Raw genomic sequence first — 17,166 nt, 5'->3', positions numbered from 1 at the left:
ACCCTTGGCCCACTTGGAATACCAGATGGCGCTACGATCAAAGTATTGGTGGGCGATCCTATTACTGTGTTGCCAATACTCGAGCTAAGAGAGGAATGTGGTTGCAACGTAGCCCAACTTCTCTCCACCTTTTTATTATTATTTTTTTTTCGTTGCTGGCCTTGAACAGCTAGAGAAGACTGTGCCGAGCGTTGAGTTAGCAGTGCTGGGATATTTCTTATCCCGAGCGAGTGATTGCATTCTCTTTCATCTGCATGCAATTGTTCAAAACTGAGTCATTATTTCCGGGATAAACTCATTATATTGCCGAGAATAATGTCATGGATCATGTTCTGCCTTGAGGACAAATCTAATGATAAAGGGCGACAGACTTCTCTGATTTGTAATATTCCTGTTATCTGGGCAAAGATAGAAGTGACGTAAGAGCTACGCATAGTCTCGATCATCTGGATTTTCTTTTTGATCCGAGTACAACTCAAGTTAACTTTGTCAGTGAAGCATTCTTGGCTCGCTCTTGTTGATTGTCAAACGCGTAGAATGAGTAAATCTGGTCAGTGGTTTACAGGCACAATACTGCTGCCGCCTGTTTGAAAGGTAAACCCACACTCTATCACACAAAAAAAAAACCAATTTCATTTAAATTCCTTAAATGTACTTCGTGTTTTCGACGAATTCGGATCTAGGTCTTTTTTAACTGAAAAGTAAACGTGGTGACGTTGATGCGAGTGAATTACAGAAGCTCGTAAATGGATGTTACATCAAGTAACAAAAATGGGAACCATAAAATTTAAATTTCCATCGCTGGGTGTAAGCTCATCAACCTGCTTTAATTGCAACCCAGGTCTCTGAAGCAGAAGAAGTCTCCGAATTATAAAACCCTGAGCGTACCCACGAAGTGGATAGTACTGTACGACGGCAATAGTGGGTTCTAATCTTTTGGGTAGAATCTTCATACATAAATCTTCTGTCGTTTTTTTATGATGGCGAAAGGCGAGTAGGTGTCACGCTTTATATTGTTTTATACAATAAAACTGTTATCTCCATCCGAACTTGCTAACATAAACTGTTTGAGTAGATCTTCCCTTCAGCTGCGACTATGAAATGTAGCAATTCTGAAAGAAAATATGTTTAAAATGATCCGATAACCTCGCACTGTGCTCTAAATGCAACCCTTTATAATAATGCTAGCTCATCTTATATTTTGGCTAATAAGAGAAACGCAAAATAGGGGAGGATATGCGTGCAGAATACTTGTATAGTGCTGTTAGAAGAACAACGCATGCTACTGGAAGCAAACCACTCTTGTAAAGACTTCTCATTTGATGCTAAGTTATCCGGGCGTATTACGGAGGCACAAGGATTTTTGACCTTTTTTAAATTCGACTTTTTTCCCTCCCTGTGAAACAGACAAATCAGCAAAGGAACACAGCACACTATAATGAAATAATACAGGGAGGAGGAAAATATATAAATTATTTACAAAATTTTCTGTAAAAAAATTTCCTGCCTTATTCTGGCATAAAATAATTTATAATGGAAATCATTCGGCCTAGTACGTGGAAGACTGCGGAAGGAGGTGGAGATTGCAAAGGAGCAATTTGGCTTCATGTCTGGTCGATCGACGACAGATGCAATCTTTGAGTTACGGCAGATGATGGAAAAATTTCGAGAGAAGCAACGGGAGCTACATCGGGTATTTATTGATCTGGAGAAAGCATATGATAGAGTGCCAAGGCAAGAAGTCTGGAGGTGTCTGAGGGAGAAGAAGGTGCCGGAGAAATATGTCGGGTTGGTGCGAGGGATGTACATAAATGTGAAGAGAAGAGTTCGAACCTGCCTGGGAGAGACGGAAAGTTTTCCAGTGACCGTTGGCTTGCATCAAGGGTCAGCATTAAGTCCGTTTCTGTTTAATATTGTGACGGAGGAGGTGAGAGAAAACGCGCCTTGGGCAATGTTGTATGCAGATGACATCGTGCTGTGTGCAGAATCCAGACAATGGGTCACTACCCAGACCCGCTTCGACCTTTGTTTAGGTCTCGTCAGTGGGAGTCAGACCCAGATGTAAATAAATACTCAGGTTGAAGTGATGCTGTACTTATGCTTTACCGTACGAGTTGCGAAAAAGGGGGCCCCTTTACAAAGGGAACCAAGAATTACTGAAAAAGAGAGCCAAAAGGCTTCACTTCGGCGATGCAAAATTATTCAAATTAAGTGGATATCGAATCCAACATTATTTCAAAGCTCGCCAGTATCAGAGACGGAATTTCTTTCTCGCATATCTTTGAAGAACGATGACAGAAAGACTCGTCTTTGTCACTTGTTTTCATGATTTTACTTTTTTCGGAGATGGAACTCGACTAGATTAATAACAGTCTCGAAGAACAAGGGTTCATCTGCCCTCGTTAGATTTGAATCATGTTAAGCTCTCGAGATAACTTCGGATACCCTAAAATTCTTAGATCACTTTAATCCTTAGTTTTCTTTCTCTTGCAAATCTCCGTTTCGTCACAAAATCAATTAGAAGAATGAATAGGAAGGAAAAGAAAACGATGGGATATTCTGCCTTACTCTAAATGTTGTTTTCAAACCATCCACTGCTTTATTCGGTTTAACCCAAGCCTAATTTGCTTTTATAAAAGGCAGTTGCAATGATAAGTGAATTTGTTCGGTATTTCGTAAGCTTTTGCCACATTCCATGAATTTTGACGTTAGCAAGTCAATTTTCTAAAAACTCTAAACACTTCTTTGCAATCGGTGAAAGCTCAAGATACTCATCTGTGCCTCGTCAATGCTTATCAGCAAACGTTTCTTTAATCCTTCAGTATAACACTGCAAAAGACGTTATTTGAAATAATTGGCGAATTTCTTTTGTAATTCTCAGTGAGCGTAATGGCCTTTTATTTTGAGACACGTCTTCGCTGATGTTTACCATCACTTGGCATTAGTCTGTTCTCGGAGCATTTGCAGGAAGAGACAGGATGTTGCTCAAGCATCTTCGAACATGAAACCGATCAGAATGAAAAACAACTGTAAAGAAAATCTATTTTTGCCACTATCTATTTGAGGAAAAGAAAAGGGATTGCATTTTGAATTCTTCACGTTTTTTCTTCCATCCTAAGACGAGCTGAATCTTCCTGGATGGCGATTCGCCATTTTCTTCACCTTAATGGAAGCTAAATCTTGATTAAATGGAGATCCTCCTGCCTTGATTAATATTCCAAAGTAAGCGATGATTAATACTATTGAAATATTTTTTACTTAACAAACAGGTAATTTTTCTTATTCTCCTACTCCCACATAAAGGTTTTAGTGCCAAAGTGTTGAATGGATGACGTCATTATCCTTGTCATGACGTCATTCATTCAGCATTTGAACCACTTCCTTGTTTTCGATGTACCTAAAAGCAAGCATCACAACAAGGAGAGCTGGTTGAGACCAAGCGCTTAAAAATCAGTGTGTGGCCCGCGATTGGATTTTGATGTCACTAACATCGTTTTAAGTGTCTTCTGATTTTAAATTTGCAGGGAAGAAAACATGAGACATTATACGATTGAAAAGTGATGCAAATACTGCGCATGCTGTTCAGGTTCTGAGAATAATCTCATTTAAAATCCTGTTTTTTAAGTGGGGGACGTTTCGATTTCGTCTTCAAGTTCGAACATCAACTTTTTAATAACGAGCATCGCTCATTTTCTTATAACAGCTGCTCAAATTGTCTTTCTCCTTACACCGCTTCGAACACGTTATTTTGAACTTGGTGATTAACATCGAATCCTACCACAAATTCGCCGATGTCCTGTAGAAGTCGATGAACATCAATGCTTTCCTTTCAGATCGGTGACACCAGGAAATTGCCGTCGATGTTCAACAATAGCTCGTGCGTTACAAAAAGCATAAATGAAAGTGGACATCAGCGTATTCCTCGCTAACATCTACTTAAAAAATTAGTTGCAATTTTTCAGCGAAAGACATCGCACAGCCGAAAACTGCTTACAGACTTCGAGAACGCCTGCGAAACTAAATTGACGTAACTGGATTAGTTACAATGTTGTGGCTACGGGAGGCCTAATCACGAAATGACCGTACTCTCACACACACCTACCTAGAATAAGACTTGAGTTTAAGTTTTATGCTTAATGTCACTCCGTCACTTAAGTGGAGAAATTTCTCCTCGAACATTCCGTATACCGACACGACTTTTGATGCAGTGAGCTCAACATAAATATTTAGAATATCTTTTCAGGAATTGTCAACGTAATGTTAGTAAGTGTAAAGTTATGCACTTTGGCGCGATTACAGATCCAGCGGCATATTATATTAGCGGGGTTATGCTACAAGAAACTGAAGCGGCAAGGGATCTTGGTGTATTTGTGAATAGGAATTTAAAGTTCAGAGGTCACATAGCCAAAGTTGCAAATACAACTCAGAGGATAATTGCGATGTTGAAGCGAACCTTGAAATCTAAGGAAAAGGAAATAATTTTGCCTCTTTATAAGGCTTTGATAAGACCACACTTGGATTACTGTGCTCAGATTTGGTCTCCCTGGTTCCAAGGGGATAAACAAGCTGTGGAAAGGGTACAAAGAAGAGTTACAAAGATTATATCCGGATTATGGGATTATGAGGACAGATTGCAAGTATGTGGATAACATACTTGCAATCTATCATCCTCTTTTTCCTGTTAACCAGTCTGGTTAACAGGAGAAAGAAGGGTGATACGATAGAGGTCTATAAACTTTTGAACGGGTGTTATAGCATTTCAACTGATGAAATTTTTCGTTATATGGAAAGCGGGGAGAGAACATTATCTTATATGAGATAATGTGCATGTGAAATGTGTATGCAGGGGCACGCCAAGGGTATTTGCCGCCAGGGTTCGAACTTTTATCGGCCTCCCCTAATACGGCATTGTATAATCCAAATTAGATATTAGGTACATAAAATGCTGCCCTGTGTGTATGTAATATTTGCATTTGATTATTGCAATATTCGCTGTGTATGTTTTGTATTGAATATAAATACAATAAATATTATAGTAATATATGTCTATATTACGATTTTTTCGAGGGGGGGCGTGAAATATTTTAATTTTTCCAAAGGGGCCCTGACATCCAGAAGTTTTGGAAGCACTTTTGTAGTGGACCTTAAGTTTGAAACAAAGTTTTATTCAGAGGTTATAACGATTATTATCTGAGACCCCCAGAGAGTCAAAGGACTCATCGAGGGAGGTTATAAATCGCCCACACCAGCTGTCATACTTTCCCTTAAAAGCTATTAACGTACATATTTCTTTTAAGACTAGGAGTTTTTTTTTTTTTTTTTTCAAAAGAGAAAGCTCTGAAATAAGTTGGTAAATATTTGGAAGCGCTAGTTGGTATCTAACCCCTTAGCTCAGAGGTTTCCAAACTTTTTCGGCGCCTCAGTGTCTTAGTAATTTTTTCAAGATCCTCTAGACCCAAAGAAATACTTAACAGTTCTGTTTATTAAGTACTTCTGTCGACACTACATTAATAAGTATTGGTGTCCTAAAAACTTAATAGCCGTTGAAAAAAAATGCAGACAAATTGAAAACCAAACTGTGTGCTGTATAGTTGGGAAAGCACCGGTTTAGCTATCGATACAGGAACCTGTTTCTCCCATTACGTCACTTCCACCTACGGGAGGAGGGACAGGCTTCAAGTAAAACTTCATACGGTTTTTTATACGCGAAAAGAATCTCAAATATTTCAACTCATCGGACATTCCAGTCTACATGCGTAGATTGAATTCGATTGGACTAATAAATACCGAATTAAGAACTATTTAGACGAGTAGGGTGGCTAATAAATGACAAGGAGCTAATGCTTGGATGAAGAGGAAGTCCCACTTAAGACTTTCTACAACAAAGATGCAGGAAAACTAACTTCATTTAAGCAATTACTTCGACGCGTGGTGGGGAAAAAAATGCACGCGGACCGGGAATATTTTTCATGGTTAGTTAAAGCTGGGAAAGACAAAAATGTTGGTTACGAGGGAGGTCAAACACTAAGGGCAAGTGACTCACACGATGTAGTCCACCACCCCTCTATTTTCCCCACGTCGTTTGGCTGTCTAAATAATGAGAAATTAGCCTGCATGGACTTAAGGGACCGTCGCAAGCGGTAGGAGTAATCGATACTGCAACACATCGCAAACCCCTCAGGATTATGAAAAGATGGGAAACGCCCTATAATTACTTCTCTTCCGTAACACGATCTTCATTTGCACAACAGCGTTATTGTCTGTTCACTAAGCCCTAATAAAAAAGCGGGTTAATTGTGGGCCTCAAGGATGTTGCAACTGACTTTTTAACTGGTTAAAACCGGCATGCACGAAAATCGCTCAGACATCCTCAGCATTTGTTACCAAAGCGACCTTTTCAATCTCGATTCGTTCTTTCCTGGAATAATCCAATTGGGCTAAAAGAATAAAGTTTAAAAAAAAAACTGATTTGGTATAGAACTGTTTTTTCACGAGCTGTTTTTGCGTTCGGACAGCCTGACTCCATCAATTCCAGCGCTAAACACATTGGCAAGGCCGTTGTGAATCCGGACCTCCTTCATAAACCGGGCTGGGACAATCAAGGCCATCGACAGGGCGCACTTACTGTTGGCAACTACTCAAGGCCTTATCGATGGCGTTTTTTATTATTATGAGAAATGACGTAACACACGCGGTGCTGATCTATGACGCTAACCAGGATAGCGTGCTTCCGATGTAGGAACATGTCAGGGATGTAAATACAGTGCCGCGAGTGGATCTCGTTCGTATAGAATCTGAACGGTGAAGAGATGTTGCATGTGATTTAGGCTTAACTTCGTTAGAAAGTAAGGAAAAAACAAAATTTATAATTTTTTAACTCAGAAATACACCTGCTAGCAACACCAATCCGTATATTCTTGCATAACTGGAATTGTAAGTAATCTAAATTGTAACTGCATGGAGGCAGAAAACGTAAATGTGATCTTATCCATGATCTTATATCTTCAAGCCATGTCCTTTTTTTAATCCTTTTTCCTCTGTCCTGCTGAACCTCTCAGTACTCATCTTTCTCTTGATCATTTCTCCGGATAACCTACTTTAGGACTGAAAATTGACAGCAACTTAAGCTGGAAACCACGTTTTACAGAAGTATGGAAGATTTAAGCTATCTCAAGTCTTCTTCTTAAAGAGATTCTTAGCTCTGATAATGTTAAGAACGTTATATTTCGCCTGGATACAAACTGTTATGCCGTACTGTGCACTAAGCTGGGGAGGAACACGACGCCATTAATCTCTTTAAAAAATAAATTAATACGCATTTCAACCACCAATAAATATAGGGACACTACATCGAACGTTAAATATGCCGTATTAAATATCTTATCACTTAAAATTATATACTTACAGGATGCTACTTTTTCCTGAAGTCTGATAACCAGTCTGTAAGCATTAAAAAAAAGTCACTATATATATATATATACACACACACACACACACACACACACATACACCCACACAGTGGGGGTGCTGCAACTTTCGAAATACAGTGTGTGTGTAAGTCCAGTGTATACGTGTTTGGATAAAATATCAAAATTATGGTAAAAGTTTAAAAAATAAAATAAACATGAAAAAATATTGTTTATTATCGATAAATTATACAGTTTGGTATAATTCAAAATTACTTAAAAATAAAATCCATTATCATAACCCCAATAATGTTCTAAAATAAAAACTATAACAAATGTTACGTCTTTAATTGTAATGTCCAAATATTTAAAGAGACGGAGTAAACACGATAAGCACTGCGAACACTCTACTACTGGCGCAAACTGCATGTAAACAACAGTGGAACTGCGCGACGGACAGTGCCGCATTACGCTAATAGCTCGCATCTCACTATGATGTGCATATGCTTGCACGCGTAGCAATATGACACTGTGGTAAACACACTTGCGTCCATCGCCCTCCTAAGTGCTACAAGATGGATTTTTATTATTTTTTATACAAAATAAGAGAATTGTAGAGGATTGGTGATGATAAAATTAAATATTACAAGCAAGTATTAATAAATATATCTCGAGAAAAATTGGGGGTGCTGCAGTTCCGCAGTGCCTATACACGAGCCGGCCCTGTGTGGGTGTGATCTTTCATCCCCTATACTGTGTGTTGTTTTTGTCAATATTTTTGTGCATGGTATTTCCAGGTTACATTATTATAACCTGGACGAGCGTATGTTCTTGGGTTAAACACATTTGGCAATTTTAAATTGCATTAGTATTAAGTATTGTATTAAAGAAAATAAAAAAAAAATGACGGCTTCTAAGAGTGACATTTTGTAATGAGAGCAGCGGGGATATGGAATGCCGCTTGTTTACGTTAAAAGACTAAAGTTTTTCCTTTATTGATAATTAAGTTAATTAGCATCATTACCTTCTCCCTAGTTTTACGGGTTGTTTTTTCATTCGTCATAAACAGCCTGGAAGATCGTTAAACCATCCACGCACTTAAAAGAGGTCGCGGCCTATATCGAAAGGAATTCATAAACAAATGCGGGGACGGACCTTCCTCTAGGCGGATTTGCCAACACTTCTTCACCGCACGTGGGATCACATACCTGTTTTCCCCCTTTAGAAGAGAATATTCCTAATTTTGTTTTGAACGATGTCAGCAGTTTGGATAATTCAAGTCTTATCTCTTTCTTGCACGACAACCTTCTGCTTAATAAACTCCCGACATCTTAAGATAAATAAGGAATACAAGAAGTTCTTTCTTTAAATGTATATATTTAGATTTTTTTTTTATTCCACCTAGAGAAAACATATAGAACCTTCGAACATTTAAAATCAAGCTAATAAATTTTGAAATGATCGAAATATCAAACATCTAACCAAATAAAATTTTATTTTCTAGCTCCAGATGGCAGCACAGTCGACGATGTCGTGTTGGTTGTTGAAAATGTGAATTTTTGTGTGGGTGAAAACGCCATCAATCACCACACTACAGCCTACGACTCCGTACAGAAGACTCCACCCACGCTAATAGTTCGGAGGGGTTCTCCTTTTCGAGTCAAAGTAACTTTCAACAGAAACTATTACCGCGATAGAGATGCTGTGTGCCTCGTGTTTACTCTTGAAGGTACCGAATTCAGTTATTCATCATTGTGACAGGAATACCTGAGATGTGAATTTTCAGTTGTAATGAATATTTCTTAGCATCATTATTTTTTTTTATGTAAAAAAAAAATAATACTTTTCTTAGATTAAAGTTACGATGTTTGAATACTCTAAAAAATATTCACCTCCACTTACGTTTTCTCAATATTTTTAATTTTATGTCTTTATTAGCAGAAATCATACTAATACAATCCCTTACTTCTTTATTAGATGCTCCTATGCCGTCCTATGCTCAAGGTACTATGATATTTTTGCCCGTTATTTCTGCCGATGAAGTGGCGCCCTCTGATGGCTGGACTTGCAAACTAGAATCATCAGACGAAAAAACAATCACTTTAAATGTAAGTTGACGGCATATAACATTAATCTGTTAAAGAAAAAAAAGCGCATAAAATGGGCCTTTTATTTATTTTTTTTAATCTCGCGAATGTCCTCTTTGAAACAGATTAAATGTAAGACTGGCATACAGTAAGCTGGAACAACCGTGTTTAAATAAATCAAAGGAACATTGGAATCACACATCCCTTTTTTAAAATATGCTTCCCGAGGAGGTCCGCTCAAGTTGCAGTGGACCAGTTATTCCTTTAGAAGCTTGCACTACACCCACTCAGTAAAGTGGAGAGATGATGCGGTGGTGTCATGATCACAAGTGACGATACAAAGAACCGTACTGAAGTGGAGCGTGACTCAGTTTGCTTTTATTACTGTTCTGTTTCTTCCTACACGCACAGGGGATTAGCGGGTAAAGAGTGTCATCTACAGATTTTCCACTTCTAGACAGCATTAGCAATTTAACAGACTTTTTTGATGTCTTGTCCCGAATGTGGATTTTAAGGTTGCGTGGATTTAGAGCTTACAAAATGTTGTGTAGGCAAGCAGAAGTGTTAGCAACCGAAAAGTTCAGTTTATGGAGGATGAGGAAGCGGATCTGCTTGTGCCCGGAAAGGTTGAAAATGTAAGTCAGCCCAAGTAGAGAAATCGGATCCTGACTGATTCAGGAAGTGAAATAAATCCTTCTTGTGAAAACTAACAGACCAGTGTTTTGTAACATTTAAGGTTCATTAGGTTGTTCACCGCTGCAGAGCATCAAATATATCGTAGTTATAAGGCACTGGTTATAGATCTTGAAACTCGAAATAATGGTCCACTGTAGTGATTGTTAAATGAAGAAGAATGGAATGCAGTCCTCGGCAAAACTACGGATGGGAGTTCAAGTCGATGAAAGGGATAATTTGCGTACAGGAGGAAAACCAGGAATAAATGGAGCCCAGAACATTCCCCACGATTTGAGGAATCTGAAGAGAACCATCTACCATTACAGTCAACGACAGAATATGACAATTTACAAAGGATAGAATTAAAATCATCAGGTAGTAGTTGGTTACGTAGGCCTCTATGCCAGACAATATAAACTACACAAGTCTTTACATGTTTTTTCTTTTTTTATCCCTTGGATCCGAATTTATTAACAATGATCTAAGACAGGGTTTCCCAAACTGTACCGCGGAACACTGGTGTTCCGCAGAAAGTGAATAAGTGTTTCGTGAAAAATTATCAAAATTAATACGAGCCTGCAATGGTTTTAAATGTTGCAACAAGTTCAAACATGTTTGAAAATCAGGCGCTCCTCATTTTGCGTGTGAATTGAGTCAAGGTCAACGCGTGCAGGCCTTGACTCAGCCCGCCGCGGTTGTCGACACCTCCGAGCGCGAGTGAAGAACGGAGGGTGTCTATTCTAGGAAACGTGCTGTCATAAGCAAGGTCAGTGCGATGCGCTGCAGCCCAGCACACCTGTAGTGTGCGCTGTCGCATTTTTGCGATGCGATACAGCCTGCTTCAGGGATAGTGTGCCCTTATCTTTACATTGAATACAAGACCGATGATACTGAACTATAACCAAGGTGTTCCGTTAAAATTTCAGGATTTGTGAAGTGTTCCGTCATAGGAAAAATTTGGGAAACGCTGATCTAAGAGATGTATTGTTGGATGAGAGTAGCGAATGACACTTCCTCATTTAGGGAAAAACGAAGTGAGATGAATGGGAAAATAATTTATGTCCGACTTATCTCCTATTTTAAAGACCGTCGGAATTCCTCTGTCTTAATGACAGAAGTCTCAAGGGGACATGCAGTGTAATGTTCTTGGTGTAGTCGGTCATTTATGCAGGACTTCGAGAAAAGATGGATGGTGCCAAGAAGTCAACTTTGTTACAATGGACAAATGGGATGGGCAGAAGTTTCACCCAATGGTTAGAGGCTTCTTGAGCACGAGGCGAGTATCTTTCACGTTTTGCATGTGAAAGATGCGAATGAGATTTCATTCCGATAATCAGCGATTGAACACAACTCCCGGCTTCGGTGTGACACGTGAACATTCAGCGAGTTCAATTAAGCCACTGAGAGGTCATCGATGAGAAATTTCAAAAGAAGACGTTTACTGGTCTCAATGAGTAGCGAAATTGGTGAAGGTTTTGGTTTCGACGGGGCCCTTTGGTTACAAAGATCTCTAGTTCCTTCTAGGACTCGAAGAACCTTTTTTTATCAGGGCTTCTCATCTGAAAGCGAATTAACCTGTCTCATACGGATATGGCAGGATTTTTCATCTGATGATACATACAAGCTGATCCCAACATCACAGATATTTACGGACATAATACGCAGGTGCCTCATGGCCTTAGTTGTTTTGACGTTAAATCCATAACAGTCTGAGTGTGTATTAATTAGGTATTCTCCTCTCAATCCACCATAGCACAAGACGCAATTAAAAATCCAGTAACAATTACCGATTTCGCTCCAGGAGAGTATTCAAATCTGTGATAAAATGTTGATGGGACTGAGTGACTTTTTCGAACTGTGATCGTAGGAACCAGAGAAAAAGATCATCATCTCAAACCGTTGTCCTGATAAGATGGTATGGTTACCAGAAACGAAATCGACGTTGAACATTTGGCCACAAACGCCTCCCCACGCATAACAGTCGAACATAATTGAACGAATTTCATAATCGCAACGAAAGGCTGAAAACGCAGGGTAATGAACTACAAACAGTATAATTAAATGCTTTATTTTTTCATCATGTGTAGCATCGTTACTTATATTTCAGGTGTCGACAACTCCGACAGCTATCGTAGGGGCATGGAAAGTGGATGTAGATACGAAGTTAAAGAAAGATAAAGAAGACGACGCTCAGACCCTAAGACATTCTGTCAAGGAGCCCATCTACCTCCTTTTCAATCCTTGGCATAAAGGTGAGTGGAATTATTCCTAAGAATAAAATGTTGCGAGGTAGGGGGCGGTCGCATTCCTGATATTTTGCCCCATTATTTGTAGGTTCTTAAGATTTTGGCTTTAATAACCAACGATTGGTTTGCAGATGACACCGTGTATCTGAAGAACCATGAATGGAGGAAAGAGTATGTGTTAAACGACAGCGGCTTGATTTGGAGAGGCAGTTACAATAGACTAAGGCCCACTGTGTGGAACTTCGGACAGGTATGCCGATCACTACATCCATTTTAATTTTTTTTTCGTGTTAAATAAGCACACTGTTTTCAACTTAATCTTGAATCGGCGCTTTAAAAGTAGCAACAAAATAGTTTGTTCCTAAAAATGACATGTCGAAGTTGGGAAGTGAAAAAAAAAACTCTCCTTGATTTTTAATTTTTTTTTATGTGGCTTTTGCAGACAGAAAAATGACTAATACTCTAATTTCTTCCCTCATTTCCTTTTCAGTTTGAAGAAAACGTTCTCGAATGTTGCTGCTATCTATTAAGTAACGTAGGAAAATTATCTGTTGTGGCCCGAGCTGATCCTGTAAAAGTATCGCGCCACATATCGGCAGTTGTAAGTACTACGTACTCCGACATTTCAAATTAATCAAATTTTTAACAAAGCAATATTCCTGAGCTTTTTAATTCCGTGCCACATTTACCTACTTGTTGCTATGGTGACATCTTCTGTTGCAGGTGAACGCTCCAGATGACGCAGGAGTTCTTGTTGGCAATTGGTCTGGAGAATACAGCGGAGGACAACCCCCGACTCAGTGGGCAGGAAGCCAGGCGATCCTCCAGCAGTTTTACAAAAATAAAAAGCCCGTGAAATTTGGCCAATGCTGGGTGTTCTCTGGAATCGCCACAACAGGTGAGTCCCCTCGTTGCATTTCTATGTGCAGCGCCATCTATAGTCAAAACGAGTTCTTCACGCTTTCTGTTGTTTTTCCTTGCAGTCTGTCGAGCTTTGGGCATCCCGGCTAGAAGTGTCACCAACTATGCTTCGGCTCACGACACGCATAACAGCCTCACCATCGACTATTTCTATGATGAAGAAGGCGATCCAGTGGAGCGCTTAAACGTAGATTCAGTCTGGTAAGTTTTTGGAATTTGGTGTTAAATGCTATGAACGGGTGTTGTATATTATTCTAATATTTTTCATCTTGGTGTACATCACCCAGAAAGCTAGTCCGGTTGGCCTAGTAGTTAGCGTATTTGTTCTCTAACCAACAAGTTGCAGGTTCGAATCCTGCCGTGAGTATGGATGTTTCTCTTTGGGCAATGAAATTCATCTCTCATCCAGTGTGAGACCACCGCCCTGCACTGGAGGCTTCGAGTGACTTGAGAAAAGATCCATTCCGAGTTCTAGAGCAAGATTTACGAACTCTCGATAAAAAATCGACGAAGGCATCATATCCAACATCCACACGATATCCGGCTCGTTGGACAAACTAGTGATTTGAGACTGGAACGAGCCGGATATTCTGAGGCTTAATAACAGTTGACTGTATGGGTTTTCTTGTAATTGATTTATTTCTGTCGCAAAAATACAGGAGTAAATCAAGTCGCAGCAGAAATTTTGCACTTAAGAATAGTACTCAGCCAGTCGCACAGCTTTCGGAGCCATCGTCCTAATCACAGACGAACTAAAGGTATCTTTTCGGTTATTGATGCATCTAATATACATACAGTTGAGGTGAAACATATCTGGGTTCGCTTTTGGACTACATCGTAAGTGAATAAAGCGCTGCTATAAGACCCTTACTAAACAAGTTATTGTTTGATGCCTGGGCAGTCTTTAGAATTCACGAAGTTAATGCTGTAACAAAAAAAAATATTAATGCTGTTTGCACAAAGTATATAAAATATACCAACAAGTTCATCTTTTGGGAAAAAAGATGCGCGCGTGATCGCAGATTTTCGTAAATTTTTTAACAGACTTGAGTATTTGGAAATGCAGAGCTACGACATTTTTAGTATTACTCTAAAATAGTCTATGCGGAGTTTCTCATGTTTTAGCTTTAACTCAAAAATAAACTTATTCCACTTAAACCCAAACCCCCGCAATGCTCTGCATTTAGATTAGACCAACGACGCCATTTTGGTTCTCTGAATACACAAAACTAGTTCATGCTTTTAATTTAAACTGTATAAGAGAAGTACCTTCACATTTCGATTTCGTGCTGTATTTAATATTTCATCGGTATAACTGTCAGGACACGAGTGTAAGTTTATACTTTCTCGCTTCACCTAGCACATAAAGTCATGCCTTTTAGGGAATTTGCAAGAAAGGCTGTGATTTTAGCATGGCTCAGTGGATGTGGCGTTTACACACCACGGCGCTTGGCCGCACGAAGGAAGACTTGGTTTCGAGTCTAGTCGGCGACTAGAGGAAGTTTTTCTAAGCCTTTTTACGACCGGTTCCCGAGTTAGTCGATCTCTGGCACGGGCTAGCGGATGTTTCCTCCCGGAAACTCGGGTTTTTCGTCCCGTAAACGCAAGAAAATCGACCGTATAACCGACATTATTTCAGACATTAAATATATTGTGTTAGGGTTAGGGACCACGAGATGGCGGCACATTTGAGCTGTCTCTCTTCACTGTGTACCGCTTAATTAGTGATAGCCTTGGGCCATCTATCTCTGATTGGTACCAGTGGAGATTGAACTGCCCACTCAGTCTCCAGAAGTTAGATAGGGCTAAATGGCCTCGCCTACTCCCGTATACGGGAATAAAAAGACGTTAGCCGATTTTTTTTTTTTTTTTTTACTAAACACAAAACTAAAAGCAGGTGACTCCAAGTATAGTCACCAGGACTACGAAAACTCTTTCATCGTGTGGAAAAGCATGGATTTGAATCCAGTCTAGAATACGAGAAACTGAGGAAGAAATTGACGAAAATTTTCTTCCCCAGTTGGGAGAGGTTCTTTGAATCTACGACCGAAGCATTGAAGGCTGAGACCAGTGCATTCTCTAGCCTCTTTCATCCAAGTATGGGACCAGCTTCGTAGGATATCAAAGCAGTTTTGTTTGGTATTTTTGTTTTGATAGATCCACACAGTAAATCCAATTTTTTAAAAGCATGAAAACTACGCAAAAAAATAAAGTGCAATTGTTTTTAATTCTAAAATATTTTGAAGCATAAGACATAATTACTTAGCGAAACCGGATGTGCTAGCTACAAGGCTAAATTACCTCTTTTCGTTGTTAGGAATTTTCACGTGTGGAATGAGGTGTGGATGACAAGGCCTGACCTGGAACCAGGCGACTACTCCGGATGGCAAGCAATTGATGCCACTCCACAAGAAGAATCAGATGATGGTATTTTAATGAAGCATTTTTGTTTTCTTTCCCGGTTTTTGACAAATAAGTATTACTTTTAATGTTCGCGTATTAAGGAAGTATTTTGAAAATTATAGAGGTGTTCTTATAGTTTAAAAACAAGCAATCCAAATTTTTTGAACTAAAAAGAGAATCTTTGCTTTCTATAGGGACTTACCGTTGTGGACCTTGCAGTGTGAAAGCCGTAAAACGAGGAGAGATTCTTAAAGGATTTGACGCACCATTCTTGTACTCGGAGGTGAATGCAGACAAGGTTTACTGGAGGTATCGGGGTCGGAATCAACCGCTGAAACTTATACAGAAAGCAACAGACACGTGAGTATTTTTATTTTTTTTTTTTTGTGCGTGTGTGTGTGAGCAGAGACAACAGTGCAAAAGTACGTTTTCGGGTGCAACTATTAACTATTAATTTTTCTCATTGTGATTAAGTGTTTATAGGGAGTTTCTCTAATAGTGGGCGTGACCCTTATTTGACCGGGCGACTTTTAGGTTGGTTAGAGTTCATTCGGTTTCAGTGGTTAAGTTTTCGTCAAGTGTCAACCACCACTCCTTGACCTAAATTCAGCCGCTTTTTTTAGAAGATAGTGGAAACTACAGTTTGAAAGGAAAGAGTCACCCCCCCCTTTCCCTCAAGTTGTTCTAATAGCACTGGGGGGGGTAAGAAGTAAGAGAGTAGAGGGAAAGAAGAGTAGAGGACCAGTCTCCACATATGATGTAGCAAGTGTATATTGTACGAAGTAAGATCAGGTCTAGCTTGAGTATCTCGGGTTTGCCATGCCCGTACTCACCAATGTGATCCCCTGAGAATTATAGACAAAATCCAAGAAAGAAGACTGAGATGGTTTTGCCATGTAACCAGAATGGGAACAGAAAGACTACCATCTAAAGCCCTGAATACAACGATGGAAGGTAAAAGATCCAAAGGACGGCCCAGAATTAGATGGATAGATAAAATAAAAGAGGACCTGAAAACCAAATCACAACAAGCGACACCAAACTGGACAGAATTGTTCGGACTCTCCCGGGACAGACAGAAGTGGAAAGAGTTCATTCGGCCTCATCATCATCCACATAAATGATAGAAGAAGAGAAGAGTTTATGGGGAAGGGGGAATTGCACCATGTATACACGGGAGAGGATCCAACAAAAGGTTCTATTTAGTGCTCTATTATTTAATTTGTTTCTTACTAGTCCTGTGCAAGTAACTGATATTACTAAATGGGATATGAACCCCAATCTTCGATTTTAATAATAAAAGGTTTGCGAACTTTAAAATGTTGCTATTCCTTTCATGACAGAAAGTCATCCTGGGCCTATCCATGTGAATTATGAGAGGCCTTACTTTATTGCTCACTGATTTTTTTTTTTAAATTATTTTTATTC

At 39.4% G+C, this 17,166-nt stretch overlaps 1 protein-coding gene across 1 annotated transcript in view; it reads left to right on the top strand.

Annotated features, from left to right (window-relative positions):
• LOC150103625 (annulin-like) overlaps positions 1 to 17,166 on the top strand; it is a 46,476-nt gene that overhangs the window by 15,769 nt on the left and 13,541 nt on the right. The window contains exons 2-10 of the mRNA XM_090397689.1: positions 8,911 to 9,135; positions 9,384 to 9,514; positions 12,276 to 12,420; positions 12,546 to 12,664; positions 12,905 to 13,015; positions 13,138 to 13,312; positions 13,398 to 13,536; positions 15,653 to 15,762; positions 15,933 to 16,098. Coding sequence (XP_090253815.1) covers positions 8,911 to 9,135; positions 9,384 to 9,514; positions 12,276 to 12,420; positions 12,546 to 12,664; positions 12,905 to 13,015; positions 13,138 to 13,312; positions 13,398 to 13,536; positions 15,653 to 15,762; positions 15,933 to 16,098 — 1,321 coding nt within the window. The remainder of the gene's footprint in view (positions 1 to 8,910; positions 9,136 to 9,383; positions 9,515 to 12,275; positions 12,421 to 12,545; positions 12,665 to 12,904; positions 13,016 to 13,137; positions 13,313 to 13,397; positions 13,537 to 15,652; positions 15,763 to 15,932; positions 16,099 to 17,166) is intronic.

Source organism: Typopeltis vanoorti, chromosome 9 (genome assembly GCF_054136105.1).
Source record: "Typopeltis vanoorti isolate ZY-2024b chromosome 9, IOZ_Tvanoo_1.0, whole genome shotgun sequence".
Lineage (NCBI taxonomy): Eukaryota > Metazoa > Arthropoda > Arachnida > Uropygi > Thelyphonidae > Typopeltis > Typopeltis vanoorti.
Note: the sequence above shows the minus strand (reverse complement) of the source record. Positions and strands in the feature narration are given on the sequence as shown.